This window comes from Onychostoma macrolepis, chromosome 20, assembly GCF_012432095.1.
Source record: "Onychostoma macrolepis isolate SWU-2019 chromosome 20, ASM1243209v1, whole genome shotgun sequence".
Classification (NCBI taxonomy): domain Eukaryota; kingdom Metazoa; phylum Chordata; class Actinopteri; order Cypriniformes; family Cyprinidae; genus Onychostoma; species Onychostoma macrolepis.
The window spans coordinates 13,253,002-13,274,559 of record NC_081174.1 but is presented as its reverse complement, the minus strand read 5'-3'; the positions used below and the strand labels follow the sequence as shown (position 1 = coordinate 13,274,559).

The 21,558-nt window shown below is 35.5% G+C and overlaps 1 protein-coding gene across 1 annotated transcript in view; it reads left to right on the top strand.

The window, feature by feature from the left end:
* The window catches only part of kcnh5a (potassium voltage-gated channel, subfamily H (eag-related), member 5a), a 98,240-nt gene that overhangs the window by 17,813 nt on the left and 58,869 nt on the right, over positions 1–21,558 (top strand). The window contains exons 5-8 of the mRNA XM_058754954.1: positions 6,271–6,386; positions 7,539–7,931; positions 13,429–13,521; positions 20,097–20,526. Coding sequence (XP_058610937.1) covers positions 6,271–6,386; positions 7,539–7,931; positions 13,429–13,521; positions 20,097–20,526 — 1,032 coding nt within the window. The remainder of the gene's footprint in view (positions 1–6,270; positions 6,387–7,538; positions 7,932–13,428; positions 13,522–20,096; positions 20,527–21,558) is intronic.

Sequence of the window (21,558 nt, the reverse complement as noted above, 5' to 3'; positions counted from 1 at the left end):
CAAGCACATGCACATTGCTTACTGCAGGGCTATTGAGGCCACACCCTCTACATGCACTGTGCTTTCCTCCATAACACGCACAGATCATTTCTTAAATCCTGCACACAAAATATCAAAATGTCCATCTTGGTAATATTCATGTAAATTACATTATGTTTAAAACTTCCTTGTGCTGTGTGTCTAATATACTGTGCAACTAAATTAGGCTATACCATTGTAAAAACAAATATACTGACTGAACAAACATTTAGGTGAGTTAATAATAAAACAAAAGTCTAAAAATGACCCTCCCCCCACACACAATCCCCTCTAGTCACCTAAGAGGGGGATTGCCCCTCATCTTCTCTGAAGACACACTTGCTGCATTTGAGCCCAAAGACTACATCTAAGTTTTGATATTCTAAATTTATTTGATCTATGGGATTCAAGTTTAACTAGTAAATACCAAAAAGTGTTTATACAGTAGCTAGCTAGCCAGTAAATCAGATATGAAAAATCTAAGCGAGTTAGCACTATTTCATTGACAATTTGTAAGGCATGTGCTAGCTAGCTCAAGCTGTGATGCTCTTTCTGCTAGCCAGTTTTCTGTTATCATACAGAAGTTCAGTACTGGTCAAAAGTTTGGACACATTTTTAATGTTTTTGAACATTGCATATCTTTTGCTTATCAAGCCTTCATTTTTTTTTAATCAAAAATACAGATCAAAACATTAGCATTGCACAGTATTACTGGTATTACAATTTAAAATAATAGTTTTCTGTGATGCAAAGCTGAATTTTGAACATCATTATTCCAGTCTTTTGTGTTGCACGATTCTTCAAAAATCATTCTAATAAGCTTATTTATTATCAATTTTGGAAACAAATTTTGTATTAAATTTTTAATTACCTGTGATTCTTTTTTCAGGATTCTTTGATGAATAAAGAGTAAAAAAAAAAATAAAATAAAAAAGAGAAAGAGCAGCATTTATTTAAAATAGAAATCCTTTTTTAACAATACACTACCATTCAAAAGTTTGAGGTCAGTATCTTTTCTCTTTTTTTTAAATAAATTAATACTTTTATTCAACAAGGATGTGTTAAATTAATAAAAAGCAATAGTAAAGACTTATATTATTAGAAAAGATTTCTACTTTGAATAAACACTGTTCATAAGTTTTTATTCATCAATAAATCCTGAAAAAAGCATCACAGATCCCCCCCCCCCAAAAAATGCCATTTTTAAAATTTGTATTAGTTTGCATGCATGTGAGCTATGATCAAACTAAATGTTTATATTTATGTTTGTATATGATACAGTTTTATAAATTTCCCCAAATTTCCAATCAATTCCCAAAAATTCCTGGTAAGTTTCCGGAAATTTTCCTCCCCTTTGCAACCGTTTTAAGTGGGGATGTTTGTGTGTTGCAGCCTGCTTAGCACAATAGCACATGGTAGTATAATGAGAGCGACAAGCTGTCACTTTATGTTGGAGAGTGCTGCTTGTGGGCATCACTGCAGTCAGCCGTGGAGGTTACTTGTATAGGCTATATGTGTATTTATGATTGATGGGCATTGTCAGATCCTACTTTTCCCACCATTTACTCTCCCTCTCTGCTTCTCTCTCTCTCTATCTCATATAAACCAGTGGCTATTTTCCTTGTCAGCTTGTGCCACTGCTAAACTGAAGCACTTGTCCTTTGACAGTGATCCTAGCCCACACAGGAGCTCTTTAAAGACACACACACACACACACACAAAATATATATATATTTGGAATTCCCCTCAGAGACTTGATGGCAGCTGCTGTCACTTTGTGGCAGGGCACCTGTGCCCAACTGAGACTCTTGTCAGTGGGTGTGTACAGAGCGACAGGAAGTGAGTTCAGCGAGTATCACTCTAGCAGATAAACAGCCTATCAGATGGAAAGGCCATCCAATGAACAGGCAGTTTTGAAATTAAACCATTCTGCATTTAGTGACAGCTGTGGTAGCAAATGCTATTTAAAACAAAAAGGTGGATTTTTACAACAATGCCATAGAAGAACCATTTTGGGTTCCCCAAAGAGCTTTTCAGTGTATAGTTCAGTAACACTTTATAGTAAAGTGTCCTTGTTACATGTACTTACTATTACAATACATTATGCATAATTACATGCAAGTAACCCTAAGCCATACAGTAAGTACATGTAGTTAATTAATATTACTCAGTACTTAAATGCATAAATACACTGTAACAAGGACACCTTAAAATAAAGTGTAACCGTTGATGCCAATAAAGAACCTGAAGTCTAGCTTTAGGGCTTGGATAGTAATCTCTCTGCTTTAGCAGTTACAGTCACATGGTATTTGGTATGAAAATGTTAATGAAAACACCACAATTTCAGTAACCAATTACTGCCTATCTTAATTCTCCCTGTTGAATAACCAAAACTCTACAGGCTGTACTTATCCATACAGCTTTTATTAAATATTTATGAATATAGAAAATTATGCATCACAGGTGACTGTGCTCACATTCCTTTGACATAGATGAGCCTTAGTAATGCCCATGTTGAGAATATAAGCTGCTCATCGCCACACACCAAACCACAAACTTTATTAAGCATATATCAGGCATTCAAATCACCTACAGTGATTACTTTGTTAACGAAGGACTATTTGCCCTTATCAAAATGTTAATCTATGCCGCTTCTGACCCTTGATGCACTAATAAATATTAACAGCACAATCAGATTATTCATAGCCTGGCACGTCGCTTGAGCTTGTTGTTAGGTGAATATGAGATCTGTTGTTCTAAAGGGGCATTTGTTAAACGTCACATGCCAGGTGTGTATTCAGTATTGCTTCATGAATAGCTCATGTGCGTTTACCAATAAGAGAGTGCAGAATCAGGTATGGAAAGCCTGCATTGAGAGCTTTGAACTTCGACATCAGCTGTATTGGCAATAAATTAGATGTACTTGATAAGGTTCCTCCGGTAGTGGAAGTGTATATGAGAGTGATGGGCTATAGAGCATCTGCTACTTGATTTAAGACATTGTAAGGGGGCTGTTTCCTTTAGGGTTGAAGAGTCAGTATCATGTAAGCATATCAATTATTTCTGAAGGATCATTTGACACTGAAGACTGGAGTAATGGCTGCTGAAAATTCAGCTTTTTCATCGTATGAATAAATTGCATTTTAAAATATATTAAAATAAACAATATATTTAAAATGGTAATAATATTTCACAATATTACTGTTTTTGATTAAACTGTGCCTTTTAATTCAGGCTTTGGCTTCTACTATTGTTTTTTAAGGTAAAGCATTACATGCATTGTGCGTAGCTAGTGAAGCTTTTAGTGTCATTTGCATCACAGGTATTTTGTAATTAGTTGTATAATCGAGATCTTCCCTAGAGCTTCATTCCATGTGACTGCTGCCCCTGGGGAGAGGATAGAGCTAAAAGCAAGAGTACAGTGTGTATGTGTGTGTGTCCATGTATGTTTCCACGTATGCTGTCTCAAAATCCCACTGGAATAGTGTTCCTGTCGGTAATGCCCTGCTCTGCACTGGTGGTCCAATTAAATATGCAAAGCATCTGCATAGAAATAATAAAGCACCTTTAGGCGTCAGTGCTCCCAATACGCACAGGGTTACTTTGTGTTGACTGTGCATTCGTCCCCAGCATTTAAAGGATCTGTGCATACATTTAAACCACAGGTGAGTGGATGTTCTTTCTCTGAGGACCTCTGGCCTATCAGCGTGATCTCGTTGATGGTGGCTTATCCAAAGGGGCACAAACTTCAAATCATAGCAAATAGGGAGGAAAAACGAGGAATGAATATGGGCTCCATGGCAACAGCGAAACCCTTTGAGATCCTTCCAGATCTTTCTGTAAGCATCTGATAGTTACCTGGAGAGGATTTTCAGCTCATCAGGCGTATACTTTTGGACCTCGGCATTGACACCAGCATAAATTGAGAGCTAGCCAGTAGAAGTTCAAAGGAATAGTAAGCAGCCCTCATAAAGGAAGAATCTGTGGTTATGTATAGTCATATACTGGATTCAGAGCTGTAGATAGAAAAAAATAACAGGAGTATCATTTTAATAATTTAATTTTAATTTTTGGTCATGTAAATCAGCACCTGCACCAAATTACAGATTTTAAAAAATATTTTGTCAAATGTTTCAGTAAACTATTTTAAAAAATTAGATTGTACTGACTATTTATTCATATGTTCAGCTTTACCAGGTTAAAGAATGAGGCTGGAGCACAGTAGAAGAGCAATACTGTACAATCCCAATCCCAATAGAAAGTGTGCAATTTCACAGTAGTCTGCTGCATTCTCTACGGTCATGCACTCAGATCCAACCCCGAAGAAAATTTCATTCAGAATTTGTTTGTTCATCTGTATCATTACCTGATTTGCTTAATTCCTTTAGTGCGTTGGGCAGCAAAACGATGCAAATGGCATGCGCAAATAAACACTTCTTAGTGAAATCTGTTTCCTTCACTGCTGCAGTCTGTTGCAGGCTTGCAGACCTAGTTTGCCACTCTTCAGCCAGATGTGGTGCATTTGGGCAAACATATGCTCCATTGTAGCTTAGGTCTGATAGGGTTCTATGAGGCTGCAATGGCCAAACCGAGATTTCTCTGAGGCTTTGCCTTATGGCTGCTCGACACGGCTACCTAGCATTGTTTAGCCCTGTAGAAGGACTATATCTGGAAGACGCCTTAGGGGTCCAGTGCAGCGTTGTGACTCTTTGCCCTAAGACAGCCAGATGGCCTGAACCATCCATTGTTTTTCTCCTTTTCCTCCTTCTGTCTGTGACATAGTTCTTTTTTGCACTGTCAGATTTCCTCTCTTTTTCTGTCTGCGTTTCAATATTTGTACTAATCATGTTGTTTTATTGCAGATTAACAACAGCACCATGTCAGCTAAAAACCTTATAGGAATATAATTTAAACTTAATTGACACTTCTGTCATAACTTTGTCTTAAAAAAAGTAGGAAGAAATAGTTTACTAAACCTTTCTGTGTAAATTTTATGACTTTGTCACTGACAACGTAACACTATAATATCTAAAATGCCTTAAACCATATGTTAACATGATTTAAAATGTTTGTACATAAATATGTAAATTTACATTATATTCACTGGAATGCAACTTTTGTTACCATGACATAATAACGCTATAAACCCTAAACGGCCTTTAAAAAATGCAATTTAAACAATTTTACTTTTTGTGGTAAGTGAACATTATGCCATAAATGCTTTACTTGTATTGATTGAGTTTAACTTGTAATGAACCCAGAAAGTTCTTTTAACTTAAATGTAGCCAGTTTGCCTTTCTGACATAAAGCTGTCCCCCGCTGAATGGGCTTGAACAGACCAGCGTGCTATTTTCATACATCCTACCAATAAGTGCACACGGCTGATTTCCCCTCCTTATCCCTTCACTGAGTTCATTGTTCATGTGGCCGTGCAGAAAGACTTCCCCTCTATGTCCCTGTTGTAATGAGAGAGAGTGGCTCCAAGAGACCCAATGTGCTCCAGTACTGTATTGTTGTGTTTGAACATTCATGAGATGTGACTTAAATGGGAGAGCCGCAATGTTATTAATGTTTTACCTCTTTTCCCACCCTGTAAGCTTTTAAAAACAGTCCTTCCTGAGGGCAAAAAGAGAATGGATGAGATTAACAGAAAGAAATAGCATTCGCATTGGCACGTGCACATTGTACAATCACTTGGTGAAGATCTTACTTTGTAGGACTCAACTGACCCAACTGACTTTAGGGTTGTTGAGATCAAAAGACAATCCTCCCATCAGTCTTTATTAATGAGAAAGCAATGATTTCAAACGAGGCTCCCCGTTGGATGCAACATCTTCCTTCATGTCTCCACCATGTCATAATGCTTTCATTTTTTTCACAAAGAAACATTATGCCTTTGTGAAGAGCTCCCAAGGGTTCATAACAGTTTCTGTTTTTTACAAAGCAAGGAGAGAGTAGGCTGCGACATGTTGATGGCACAGACTTTAGAAATGAGACATGGGTACACAAAAATATGTGAGTTTTTTGGAAGGAAGGAATGGGGAAGAACAGTTTTCACTGGTGTCAGCATTTGCAGGAGCCTCGGTGGAAATCAGTGTGCGCCATTGCTTTTTGGCTGAGGAGTATGATGCCAGCAGCGCTACTAGTTGTGTGGAAAAGTGTGTTTGTGAGTAAAGTAAACAGGAAGAAAAGCAGAGAGGCAAAGAAGTGTTTCCTGTTGCTGATACACCATTTTGTTTCTCTATGTGGCAGGATGGACCAAGTTTGCCAGGCTGACCAGGGCTTTAACCACTAGCCGGAGTACACTTCAGCAGCTCACACCTATGAACAAGACTGAGGTCAGCCATAAGCATTCACGACTGGCAGAGGTGAGTGTCACACACACATTTGTTTTTCTATTGTCAGGAGTTTCCATTTACTTCTATTGTTTTTATGCTAATGATAGCTAATGGTGTTTTCTTTCTCTTTACCATACTCTTGACCTTCATATAAGCCTTTTTGCATTTTTGCTAAAACTCTATTCAGCATTTTTCCCTTGCAAGGACCTTTGGCTGGTCAGGTTTTGTAGCTGATCTTCATTTACTGTCTTTTTGGAGTAATTTGGACCTCACAGTGTAGGCAAAAGCTGACCCACACACACAAATTTGCACATACAAAAAGGTCAGCTGCCTTTGTCTTCAGTCCCACATGGCAGAAATAAAGTCTGACTTCATTTCAAGACAAATGACAGTTGACTCAGCTGTCCAATGACTGCTGACATAAGCTTTATGTCTCTAAAACTTTTCACTGTATTATATCTTATGGAGCCCTTTCATGAGGTATATATTCCTTACAGTGCATAATTTTGACAGGGCAAAAGAATAGCTTAGACCAGCATGATTTTTCATGGTGGTCTCGTTGCACTGCAAAAAAATAAAAAATAATTTTCATTATCATTATTGTGAAAACAGTTAAAACATCCTTAAAAATGTACTGTATTTTGTAAGATACAATGTTTTTAGAGAATACCAAGAACTATACAAATGAATAATAATCGTTCACACCAGTTAATTAATGTTCTGTATTTAAGCAAATGCTGTATTTTTGTCGTTTACTGCTTTAAAAGCTTGCACTCTTTAAAGTCAAGCATAAAGGGGGAATTCTGATTGCATGTGAGAGGTTTTATCATTGTTTAGCTGGAAAAATCATTCTGAAAGTGATTCCAGCAATATTGTTGTGTCATTATTGTTATAGCTGTGGTTCAGACGTCACTGTTCTCATAGAATCATTTAAACTTTATTTATAGTTTATAGTATCAATATTGACCTTGATGAGAACAGGCTTTTATGCTTAAATCAGCAAAAGGTATGCAAATAAATGTAACTTGTTTAAAGGATGTTTGCCTATATTTACTGGAAAACAATACAAAAACATTGAGAAAAAAACCTTGTAGCGACATCAGAACATCAGATTTTATTTTTTTTTCTCTCAATCAAAGATCTCTCAATCTTTTAATGAATTTTACTTTCTGTCTTTCCAAGGCTCTTCAGCTGGGCTCTGACATCCTCCCTCAATATAAGCAAGAGGCTCCTAAAACTCCACCTCACATTATATTGCACTACTGCACCTTTAAGACCACTTGGGACTGGGTCATCCTCATTCTCACCTTCTACACGGCCATCATGGTGCCCTACAATGTGTCCTTTAAGACCAAACAGAACAACCTGGTGTGGTTGGTACTGGACAGCGTGGTGGATGTCATCTTCCTTGTGGATATTGTGTTGAACTTTCATACAACTTTTGTGGGACCTGGAGGAGAGGTCATATCTGACCCAAAGCTCATACGCATGAACTACTTGAAGACCTGGTTTGTCATAGACCTGCTGTCTTGCCTGCCCTATGACATCATTAATGCCTTTGAAAACGTGGATGAGGTAAGCACAACATTGAAGAGAGACATTTATTTGAGCAATATCAATGTAGCTACAGTATTTATATATATATATACAAGTTTGAAAGTTTGGGGTCAGTACTTTTATTCAGCAAGAACACATGAAATTGATCAAAAGGGACAGTAAGGACATTTAAAATGTTATAGAAGATTTCTGTCTCAAATGCATGCTGTTCTTTTGAACTTTCTATTCATCAAAAAGTTGCGAAAAAATGTATCACTATTTACACAAAAAGATATAGTAGCACACCTGTTTTCAACACTGATAATAATAAAAATAATAGCAATAAATGTTTGTTGATCCGCAAATCGGCATATTAGAAAGATCTCTGAAGGATCATGTGACACTGAAGACTGGAGAAATGACCATCACAGGAAAATATACTAAAAATATATTTGAAAATATACTAAAACAGAAAACAGTTATTTTTAATTTTAAGAATATTTCACAATATTACTCTACTGTATTTTTTGATCAAATAAATGCAGCCTCGGTGAGCATAAGAGACTTCTTTCAAAAACTTTCAAAAGATCTTACAGACCCCAAACTTTTGAATGGTAGATGGAAGAAAAAACAACCAGCTCAAGCCTGATTCCTGGGTGAATGACTCTTTTTAGCCAGTCCTTTTTAGTGAATCACAAATATTTATGAATCAGATGGAACAGCTTTTTTTTTTTTATTAATCTGACTTATTTTATTCTCTCAGTGGTATTTTATGAAAAAATAAGGGAATTCGTGAAATGTCACCACAATCTTTGGTTTTGTTGTTCTACATTTATTCCTGAAACAATCCCAGCTTTCTTTTTGCCCAAATATTTCTTCCTCAAAAGCAAAAGAATAATTAACGGAACAGATAAGGAATCAGAGTCTTAAAGAGGAATCCGAATCGTAACCAGAATGGTTAAATTCATAGTTAACCATTTATGGTTAAAATTCATGGTTAAAAGGCTTAGTTTATATCCTCTGATAAACACTGACTTGAATGATGATGAATGATGTGATCATCCCGGTTTATCAGTATAGATTTTCTTTTATTTGTTGGACTCTGCTGTCATAATGATTTAACTAAACACATTCATGCCTTAAATGATGATTTAACTGCAGAAGACCTTGAAACAGTTTACTCCATGCATTATGTCTTTCATCCAAATTACTGCCAAACAAAAATCTTTTTGTTTACAGTTTATTTGATCAGATATAACATTCTCCGATGACCAATTATAGGCAAAAGCACAAATCAATAAACCTTCATCTTCTTAGCTTTTATTACTTTTGGTGCTGTGTTTACGGAGTACTCCAATCAAATTTTCTGTACTCAGCTCTTATAAATGATCCTCCTCCATGTTACTAAAGTTGGTGATTATTCATCTGTGTATCTTGTTTGCGGTAATTACTGTTTGCACGGGCCTTCTGCAGCATACATTTCCATCTCTTACCGAGAAGAAACGAATGCAGCTTGTGTTCCTCTCTTTGACTTGCACGAGCAGTGTTGCATGTGTGTTTTTGTGCACGTCAGGAATGCTTTATTTTTCTTCATAGAAAGGAGCGGGATTGAGTGGACCCCCTTCCCTCCAACATTTCTTGAGGCTGAAACTCTGACGTGAAAACTATATCCATTATTGCCATCTCTTTCCATATCAGTGGCTGCTCACGGTACTGGGCATTAGCCTAAATGGTCTCAGCCCAGCCAGACAGTTCAATGATAAGTGGGCTGCGTGATTTCTGGAGTCTGTGTAGATGTGTGTTGAAGGAGAGATATCAGTTGTGCTCAAGTCTGTTTAGAGCTGCTGTGGTATATTTTCACCACAGGAGGCAGTATTTGCCAAATGAGAAGTTTTCTGTGGCTCAAAGATTAATATAAACATAAAAGAAGATAAGTCACCAAAATGGTTTGGTTACCAACATTCTTTAAAATATCTTCTTTTGTGTTCCACAGAATGAAGTCAGGTTTAGAAAGACACGAGTGAATGATTTTTCATTTCATTTTTATTTTGTGATGAGCTGTCCATTTAAGTATTCCTGAAGTAAGTTTCAGTATGCTAGTGTTCTTTTACACCTGTGTTTTGAATGAAAAGCACTTCCAGTTCTCTTTGTGTACTTCGAGTTCTTCTGGAGGATCAGTGGGAGATTTTACTTGCCTTTTTTTATCTGTCTGGAGGATCTAATATAGAGAGCTGAGATGGAAGTGATCATCCGAAAAACTTTAAATGGGCACAGACGTCCTAATGGCTGTAGGTTAAATTGGGCGACTGTGGACATTCAGAATAAAATATGATTCTGCTTTAAGCTTCTTTACATTATTAATCTCCATATGCATGGTATGATATATTTATCCAATAAAATAACTCTTTGGATTCCTACTGGTGCCGTAAGTTCATGGTTGCCCAGGCAACAGGCATCATTTCCCATTGTGGTGATGTTGTTGGAATGCATTAGTCTCTGCATCACTGGAACACAATGAAGTCCCAAATCTGCAGTGTGCACGGATCTCAATAAAGTGTTCCTGTGGCATGTGGGACCGTGTGGCACTGCTGTATCACTGATGTGGTGTTCAGGCTGAGTTCAGCTAAGGTTATGTCTCAGATAGATGGTCTGTAGTTGAAAAAGGAGAGAAGTAAAGTTTGTTTGTGCAGCTGCTTTATTTCTTTATACTTAGAGATAATTCTGTGATCAAACTTAGATGATATATATATATATATATATGACCTGAAAATAAGCATATTAGAATGATTTCTAAAGGATCATGTGACAGTGACGACTGGAGTAATGACTGCTGAGAATTCAGTTTTACCATCACAGGATTAAATTACATTTTAAAATATTTTAAAATAGAAATAGACAGTTGTTTTAACCGAAATGCACTCAGGCTGACAAACATTTTGAGCTTAGAAAAAAATAAAAATAATTATTATTTTAGCCATACATCAGGAACTAATTAGTCACATAATATTTATTAGAAAACACATTTAAACAGAGTCTATAGTATTTCCAACCTGACATCATGAGACACTTTTTATTAATCACAAAGTGTTCTTATATCTAACTTCACATTTTTTTTTTTTTTAGAAAACCATCTATGATCTTGTGCTTTAAAAAAAAAACAAAGCAAAAAACAGAAACCAATAAGCTGAGGTGACCTATAATATAATATCAAGACTTTTCATTTTCATAGAGCAATATAGCAACTCAAAAACCCAACACAGTGAAAAATGAACCTATATGCTGAATGTAGAGCAACATTTAAGAACCTTTATTAAGATGACCTACATCTTTAACAGACCGTAGATATTAATAAAGCTGTAGTAATAATAAAGAAGGAATCAGATAGAGTTAGAGAATTAAAAGTGGAGGAATAGAACATTTGAGTGATCAATCTCAAATACATTCAGAGAATTTATGGAAGGAATAGATTAAATTGAGTAAAACATCTCCATTTTCCCCATGCATTTATGCATGTGTTTTTCTGAATGTGTATACATGCCAATGTGCATGTTTATATTGTGCATACTGTATATATTTATCAGCAGAGAGTGTTTTTATGAAAGCTGACATGGCTGCTGTTGAAATGTCACACTCAGCTGGCCCCCAGTGAATTCTGTTTGTCTCCCAAACCTGATAAAAAACCACAACCTCAACAGGACACTTGTTGAGTTGGCAGGTGTTAATGCTAGTGTAGTGTGCAATGTGTTAGACCCCCACTAAGCACTGGAAACCAAGGGCATTTATCAAGATGATCAACACTAATAATAATAATAATCTTTATAAATAATAATATCTAATAATATTTGAATGTTTTGTTAACCAATCATCAAATTGTTTTTCTTGTTTTAAGCAACAATGCTGTTTGTTAGATTTGTCTAAAACTGGAAAACATATTATCAGTGATAAAAAAAACAAAAGACCAAGAAAATTATTTTGCAGTTTATTAGAAGTTTTTATATACCTTTTGAAAGTTAAACAAACTGAAACATTGTGATGTCACTAAAAAAAGTCTGCTCATAATAAAATGCTGCAAAGTGTGTTATAAATATTTGAAGGCACAAGCAGTTGGCAAGAGTACGACTGTCTGTCAAGGGGATTGATGTGCAGCTGTCAGATGTTTTTCTATGAACTGGAGACTGTTCTGTTTTTGTGTCCCCTGTGGGCCACATGTCCATGTTTATTGGCTATTCTGGTCTCTTGACTTGTGTTGTGTAATACCTGCTCTTTTTGGCATGTATTAATGGGATTTATAAATAAAATTCTGTTTTCATTTAGTCCCTTTCATATAGTTCCAAAATGTTTTTCCTAAATTAAGTTATTAAGAAGCTCTTTACAGTTTCCCAATTATACTGTACAGTGACCAGGGCAGCTCTTATTGCTTATATGCCTATTCAGTATATACATATTTAATAATTGTATGGAATTTTGGTAACTGGTGCCCTGTACCACCTGTACAAGGAGGTTGTGGCCTGCACTACAAAAAAAACAAACAAACAAACAAAAAAAACCTTTCTTAATTAATATTTTTGTCTTTTTTAATTCCTTTTAAAATAAATAAATTTTATTTAATTTTTTTTTTTTGAGAAGCACAATTGCATAGGATATTAAGACTATCAAATAAAACTTTTTTTTTTTTCCGGCAAATTGTTTTTTAAGCATAAACCTAAAGATTTATGCTTAAACATAAAAGAATGGGGTAAAAAGTTATTCAATTTATTTATTAATATCTATAGTGTGGTTAAAAGATAGATGCATGAATGAATGAAATATACATTTACTGAAAAGCAAAATTGCATAATATTAAGTATTAATACTTTTTCCTCAAAAAAAATATAATAATAATGCAAAAGTAGATTTTTTTTTTAAAGTGTAAACCTAAATTCTTAAAATACAAAAATGGAGTTTTAAAAAACTCTAAAATCTTTTTCAAGATATGTTATCTGTAAGACATATTATGTGGTTGTGCTTGTTCCTCACTAAAAGCTATTGCATATGATCTTGTTTTTTAGTTCTTTTTGGAAGCTTGACAGCCACTTTATATTTGCACACTGTATAGTTTTCGTTGTATGGAAAAGAGCAATATGAATATACTTGAGTATATAGCTTTTGTGTTTCACAGAATAAAGAAAGTCATTTCAGTTTGAAACAACATGAAGGTGAATGAGTGATGACAGAATTCTCAAGTGAACTATTCCTTTAATCATTTCACACAAAGGTTTTTATGGAAGTGCATATTAGGACATGTCAGTTGTTGTTATAGTACACTTGTTATATAACGCTCTTTTTTTTTTTAGCATCTTGATATGACGTTCTTCCCGCATACATCTGCTGTTCCGTTCATACTAATTACTTTGACGCGTTCAGTGTGCTGCTGCTCAGATCTAATATCTGTAAATGGGTCTCTTGAATCCTAAAGTCCATCTCTGTGCTTATTATATGCATGCGCGAGCGTAGTTTGGCATGAAGTGAAACGTCTGCCTCTGTCTTTCTGACTTAGGATCCCATTGCAGACTCTTCTGCAGTGGGCCACATGCCAGCTGCGGCCCATTCTCAACGCAACGGCACACGTGCGGAGGACTCGGTGTTGCCTGTAAGTTCGCTCTCCTTTCTTGGGTTGTTTATGGCTCCTCTGTCCCATTTTCTCATTTGTACAGCAGTTCAGTAACCTCTCTCCTATTCAATGTTGAGTAGAGATGCACTAATGGCTCTCTAATTTATGCTAATGTTACTCTGAATGCTGCACCCCTTAGTGTGTTTGTTTATCTAAAGTGATTTTAGATGCGAGTCAATTCAAATTAGACAGCACAAGCTTCATTCCCCATGCCCTGACACATGCAACCACACGAAGCATGTTTCACCAATAGGCATTAATGTTTCTCTCTTCCATTATCCCATGATACAACTGTGGGGTCGTCACATTTAACCGAACATTTATGAGCACTCATAACATCTAATGTTCTTACCCGATAGCTACTCATCTGTTTGGCTTCAAAGACAAAGACAAAAAACTTTATGGTTTACTAAATGCTACATAAGCACAGTTGCAAATTAGATATAGGCCCTCCAAATGATAAATTACTTGGAAAAGTATCCATTAAGAGCTGCTCCGCCTGGGGAGTTGACTGTGTTGGCAAAATTAGCATCGTTTTTTTTGCTAGCGTAATAAAAGCCTTAGGATTTCATGCAATATTGCAGAATGAACACATCTATTTTTACCTTCCTTCCTCTGTGTCAGTGTCTAGGGAAAATTGCTCCTTTCAGGAACATAAAGCATGTTTGTGAAATTAGCCTTTTGATTATGTGACGGCTGGAACAAAAAAAGCAGAAATCCTCGGTGGAGGAAATGCTAATTAAACCTGTGAGGTACACATCACGGCCACTATTTATAAACAGTTCTGGGTTGACAGTCCAAAGCTGTTGAGGATGCAACAATTAGGTATACTTACTTCTCACCCCCTCATTTTTCCTCTGCCAGCTTAAAAAGTGAATTCCATCAAGTGTCTGCACAGAACGCGTCCTTCCATTTTGTCCTCCAGATAACCTCACAGCTGTCCTCTAGAAGATAAGAAACTTCCAGCTGTGAAACTTGCAGGCTGGATCACAGAAATTGTGTATCAGTCGTTATACTCATTTCCTCAATTTTTACTATTATATTACCTTTGTTATTATCTAATGCTCATTTAAAGTCAATATTAAAAACACTAATCATTTTAATACTGTTAAATGTAATCAAAAAATGAATATCCATTTTTTTATTCTGTACATTATAGTGTTGTGATTTCTAATTAAGCATTTAAGACTATTTTTTATTTTTTTTTATTTTTTTATTTACACAAAATAGTACAGAATTAGAATCAGGTATTGATTATAATAAATGATGAACATTAAAATTTCAATTTCAAACTTAATATCCATTTTTAAAAATTCACTTGTACATATTTCTGTTTTTTTATGTTTTATTTTTAAATTATTTAGGTAATATAGTATCGGAATTTAATATTAGCGATTTGTCACTTAAAAAGTATATTGTAAATGTATATTTCAGTGATACTTAAATCTGGCTTGCAAGATCCACTTTCCTGCAGAGTTTAGCTCCAACCCTGATCAAACTCACCTACCTGTGATTTTCTAATAATCCTGAAGACATTGATTACCATGCTCAGGTGTTTTTGATTAGGGTTAGAGCTAAACTCTGCAGGAAAGTGGATCTCGTGAGCCAGATTTGAGGATCCCTGGTATATTGGCTCATGCCGCTTGTGTGTTTATTAAAGTGCCCCTATTATGCCTTTTCGAATATTACCTTTCATGCAGTGTGTCATGTAGCTGTATGTGAACATAAACTATCTGCAAAGTTGTGAAGCCAACAGTGCATGATAAATAAAACTATTGTGTATCAAAAAAAAAGAGTCGGCTCGCAATCGCCTAAACGAGTCGTCAGGAATTCAAATCTTATTCTGTTACGGCTGTACGTCACGAATGAAGTAATACATTTGCATAATGTCCAGCATTTCCGACAAGCGCTGTACGTGGTAGACCAATCACAAAGGACTGTGCCATCTGACCAATCACAGCAGTGAGGGCTCACGGAAAAGAGGAGTTTAGAGAGATTGATTCTTTGAACTGCTTTGCACGAGTCGTTTATGAATAATTTAGAAATTAGGTAAAATTAAATCTATTTTTTAAGAAAACTAAAGTGTTTTTTGACCTTGCATGCATGTAAACCTGTTTTAGGAGACTCATAAAACAATATTAGCAACCTTAAAACTGGCATAATAGGGGCACTTTATCCATATTTAATATTTACTAAAATTTATTTAATATTTACTAATGCATAATAATAAAGGAATTTTCAGCTGATATTAGAGCTTTGTTAAATTATTTAATATTTAATGTTCCCACACTTTTCCTCTATTTTTACTATTTTTACGTTCAGATGAGTCATCGCTAAAATGCCGGTGTTTTCTTTACTTGTTCGCTGACTGAATATCTCTTTCTGGCGAATTCTCTCATCAGAAAAAACAAAGTGCAAATTTGTACGAATATGTAAGATATTCATTTCATAGTGTAAACAGCTTCAGTGGTTTTAATGGGAGTTTTTGAGAGTGCTTGAACTCTAGACTGTCAGTGAAAATGTTCTTTGATTATGTAAATGTTTTTTGATCTCTGTATTAGTAGCCTAACTTACAATGTTTTTATTCACATTAACTTTCAATGTTAAATTCACATTAAATATAAAGTCAGTCGTATTAAAATATGTTATGGCATGACACCCATATCTGTTAATTAAGTAAACTGACAGGTTTTTATGCATAATTAATAGATTACATTATTAGGTTACTTTGAACATCGCCCACTAGATCAACTAACATAAACTATAAAGGTGAGAATCAAGATATTTCATGAATTAATACGTTTGGGAATGTTTCGAATAAAAAGGAAAAAAATAAATAAAACATAAGTGCTGTTGTGGCTGTTGTGTGTCACATGACGACCCCCCCCCCCCCCCCAACTCGTGCCCCCTGAAAAATAATGAGTGCATGACGCCCCTGAGTGAGTTAATGCTGTATTTGTGTACGCTATAAGAAAACTCTTACAAATATATGTTAATCAGCGTGGGCTTTTTTTCTATAAAGACCTATAATCTGCATTGGCCCGAAGTTGACAAGCAATGTTTAAGCTTTTGTTCAAAGGGATAGAGTGCAAGCGTGGGCGTAGCTGAGTGAAAGCATCCTCTTTATTTTGCTTTCAGAGCCAAAAAGACTATATTTATTCCACCCTTTAATGATACAGACTCAACAACATACATCCAAACTATTAGCTGTTATCTTTCATAAGCTCAAAAGAATTTGCCTGATCAATAAAACAACTTTGTTCGCTCGTGAGATCTAAGATTCTCTTTGGATGTGGTAGATGGAGTGGTAGGATCAGTTGAGGAATCCCAGCTATCCATCCTCTCCTCCTCCTCTGACATGAAAGTAGTCAGATCAAAGTGGCTATAGGCCGAAAGAGCAGGTCTCTGGAGCTATATGACACCCATCAACCTGGAATTATTAATGTTCAAGTGAACATGGAAGATCTCACCTTGAAATCCACATCTGGCTTTTTTTTTTTAAGTCATGAACTATGTTAACTAAGCCTTTCAAGTGCACCTTATCAATATAAGACGATACATGCCAACATGAATGTCTTTATGTTTCTAAGCCTTTTCTTACCCAATTGTTGGTCCCACTTTATATTAGGTGGCCTTAACTACTACATTTAGTACTTACATTTAAATTAATCATTTGATACAATGCACTTATTGTGTATGTACATGTTTTTACATTGTACTTATATATTTTTTTAAATACCTATATGTAGTTACATCTGTAATTAATTTCTTTAATTACATTTATAATTACACTGTTGACTCGTCCCTTACACCTTAACCCACCCTTAAACCTACCCATACCACCAAACCTGTCCCTAACCTTACCCGTATCCCACCTCAATAGTAGCAGAAGTGTTTTTCAATACAATATGAACACAATAAGTACATTGTACTTATTTTTTGATGTAAGTACATAGTAGTTAAGACCACCTAAAATAAAGTGTGACCCAATTGTTTTCTTTCCAGCTTGTTTACATTGCACACAGAGAAGCATGTCACCAACCAACTCTACGCAATAATGTGCTGCATTAAAGTAAAATGTAAAAAGTTTTTTTTTTTTTTTGGTCTGGATTTCTTTAAAAATTCAGAAATGTATTTTGATACATACAATGACTTAAACATAACTCTTATATAAAGTGAATAATTATGAATAATTTCAAAATTAAAATAAATTGATCATTTTTGAACATAAATACAACTGATTTTAGTGTCATTAAAAACTCTTATTAAAGGATTCAATTCTCCAAAATAAATGCTTATTGACTCGTTTGCCATAATATTTTACTGTTATTTCTTATTTCAAAAAAGTGAAACGGTTTTGTTAAAATATTGTCAAAATATTGTTTTGTTAAAATATAAAAAATGACAATGAAAAGATAAAATTATAAATATTGTTCTATTTATTTTAGATTTGGGACGTTCACACCATAAATATAATGGTAGCACTTTATTTTACAGTACGTGTACTTCCTTGGTAAATATCTTGTACCTACAGGCAAATGAGTGGTAATACAAGGTATTTACCTGAAGTGTACGTACATGGTAACAAATAAACACGGCTGTACTTCACAGTCGTACATGCATGGTAATTAGTTTGTACATACAGACAAGTGTGGCTAATAACGGTCACTTACAGGTAGTGCCCGTACATGGTAACTAATTAGATACTTTACTGTACTTACTAATGTATATACATGGTAAATATGTAGTACTTACAGACAAGTGGGTACAAACAGGCACGTCCTTACATACTAATATGTACATACTAATGATATGTACATGGTAAATGTGTAGCACCTACGGAAAAATGTGCTATTATGTGGTAACAAACAAGACACATACTGTACTTTATATATACGGTATGCTTGGTAAGTCCTAACAGTACCTAAAAAAAAAGAGGACCGTTTTTCAATTGCTTGTGTAGGACTGTTAATGCTAAATTGCTTTCCACAACAGTGCTTACAAAGTTTGAAGAACTGGTAATTACTGTGTAATGTTTATGTAAAATGGTGCACTTTATTTTACAGTCCTATTTCCAAATACTTACTATGCAAGTACTGGTGTGTGAATCTATTAGTTAATGTACAGAATAAGTTATGCGGTACTCAAGTTGGGGGGTATAAACATGGACCAAGGTACTTATTGAATAATTGATGGTAGGTGTCATTGCAGTTTGAAACTTTGGGAGTTGGTTGGGAACACGGCGGTAACTGTGCAGCACTGCATAGTGTTTATACTTAGCAGGCACAGTCCTTTTAAATAGGGATTTTGACACATGACAATCAGGAGTTGCAAGTGCAAATATGAGTCCGGTAGCTACTGTATAATTCCAAAATAAAATCTGTCTCTACCATAATTAGGAATGTATGTCATCAAAAATCCCTTTTGGACCAATTAGTTAAGAGAATCAGTGTCGTTAAAGATAAGGCAAGTTAACTGCAATTGCACCTACCATCAATTACTCAATAAGTACCTTGGTCCATGTTTATGCCCCCCAACTTGAATACCGCATAATTTAAACTGTACATTAACTAATAGGTACATACACCAGTACTTGCATAGTAAGTATATGGTAATAGGACTGTAAAATAAAGTGCACCATTTTACATAAACATTACACAGTAATTACCAGTTCTTCCAACTTTGTAAGCACTGTTGTGGAGAGCAATTTAGCATTAACAGTCCTATACAAGCAATTGAAAAACAGTCCTTTTTTTTTTTAGGTACAGTTAGGACTTACCAAGCATACCGTATATATCATGTATAGTATGTGTCTTGTTTGTTACCACATAATAGCACATTTTTCCGTAGGTGCTACACATTTACCATGTACATATCATTAGTATGTACATATTAGTATGTAAGGACATGCCTGTTTGTACCCACTTGTCTGTAAGTACTACATATTTACCATGTATATACATTAGTAAGTACAGTAAAGTATCTAATTAGTTACCATGTACGGGCACTACCTGTAAGTGACCGTTATTACCCACACTTGTCTGTATGTACAAACTAATTACCATGCATGCACGACTGTTAAGTACTGCCGTGTTTCTTATTTGTTACCATGTACGTACACTTCAGGTAAGTACCTTGTGTTACCACTCATTTGCCTGTAGGTACAAGATATTTACCATGTATGCACCAGGGAAGTACACGTACTGTAAAATAAAGTGATAACTACACAGAGTAACAATATAGTTGCAATCATTTGTTGTAAGGATTTTTTCCAACTGATAAATGATCATGAAATGAAATCACCCCGTAGTAGATCTATACAGGTGGAGCTGGGGAAGGTGGAGGGTTTCTGAAGCAAGCTGCAACTGCTACAGCAAGCACTAGCTTAGTATTTGCATGTTGAGCAACAAGCTCATTGGCTGCTGATCAGTTGTGCCATGTGAATTAAAAAAAAATGTTCCCTAATATGTTTATAACATGATTTGTGATGGAGGTCAGCTAGTGTTAACGTGCTGTTACCATCTCTAATGATACATTCTCTTTTTCTTCGCCAGGGTCTCAGCAGTCTGTTCAGCTCATTGAAAGTGGTGCGTTTACTCCGTCTGGGTCGTGTGGCACGCAAACTGGACCACTATCTGGAATACGGTGCTGCTGTGTTAGTTTTACTGGTGTGTGTCTTTGGCCTGGTGGCACATTGGCTGGCCTGCATCTGGTACAGCATTGGTGATTACGAGATCTTCGATGAGGCCAGCAATAACATCAAGAGGGAAAGCTGGCTTTATCAGTTAGCTATCAGCATTGGCACTCCATACCGTTACAATGCCAGTGGCTCTGGCCAGTGGGAAGGTGGTCCCAGTAAGCACACACTCTACATATCGTCTCTCTATTTCACCATGACAAGTCTCACCACCATTGGCTTTGGGAACATTGCACCTACTACAGATGGAGAGAAGATCTTCTCTGTGGCCATGATGATGGTGGGCTGTAAGTATCACTAAGTTGTTTCCTTGCTTCATGGATGCTTTACTAATCAGAATGAGCTTCAGGTGGTTGGTTAATGTTTGGAGATTAGGGATACACAATATTTCGGTGCCATGCCTGTTATTGACTGATATTAGAGTTTATTTTGGTAACGCTCAATAATGTATATTTAAAGGAATATTTCACCCAAAATTGAAAATATGTTAAAAATATACTCACACTAAGGCTATTCAAGATGCAGATGAGTTTGTTTCTTCATCAGAACAGATTTGGAGAAATTTAGCATTACATCACTTGCTCACCAATGGATCCTCTGCAGTGAATGGGTGCCGTCAGAATGAGAGTCCAAACAGCTGGTAAAACATCACAATAATTCACTTAATTAAGTAATACACAGGACTCCAGTCCATCAATTAATGTCTTGTGAAGTGAAAAGCTGTGTGTTTGTAAGAAACAAATCCATCATTAAGACGTTTTAGCTTCAAACCATTGCTTCTGGCTAAAACATGAATCCTATATCAATAATATTGCTTTTTGGGTGAACTATTTCAATTGTACGTACTAATTTGATCTTTTTTAAGAACTTGCTTTTGCAGTCATCTAACATAATCTTTTAAAACAGTGTTATATATGTCTTTAGCAATGCATATCCATATTTCATATTGCACACTGTCATGAATGTAGTGATGCCAAAATTCACTTGTAGCATTTAAAATAATTGATTTACATTTCTATTTTTTTTAGTTTAGACATAATACTGTAGAATTTTGATGAATTATGGTTATCATCCAAAACATGAAAATAATTAGCAGCTTTTGGTATCGGCCAGAATTTTAATATCAGTGTATCCTTTATGGTTTAAGCTGATCTTCTCAGTAGGGAATACACTTAAAATAGCATCAGAGTGTTTATTAAATTCTCACCAATCAGGGCATGTCAGCAAACTTTAAGTGCTATTTAAAAGCATTGCAGACACATTAATAGTATCATATAACTTGACATAATTTGATATAAAACTATTTTCTGCCTTTGCAG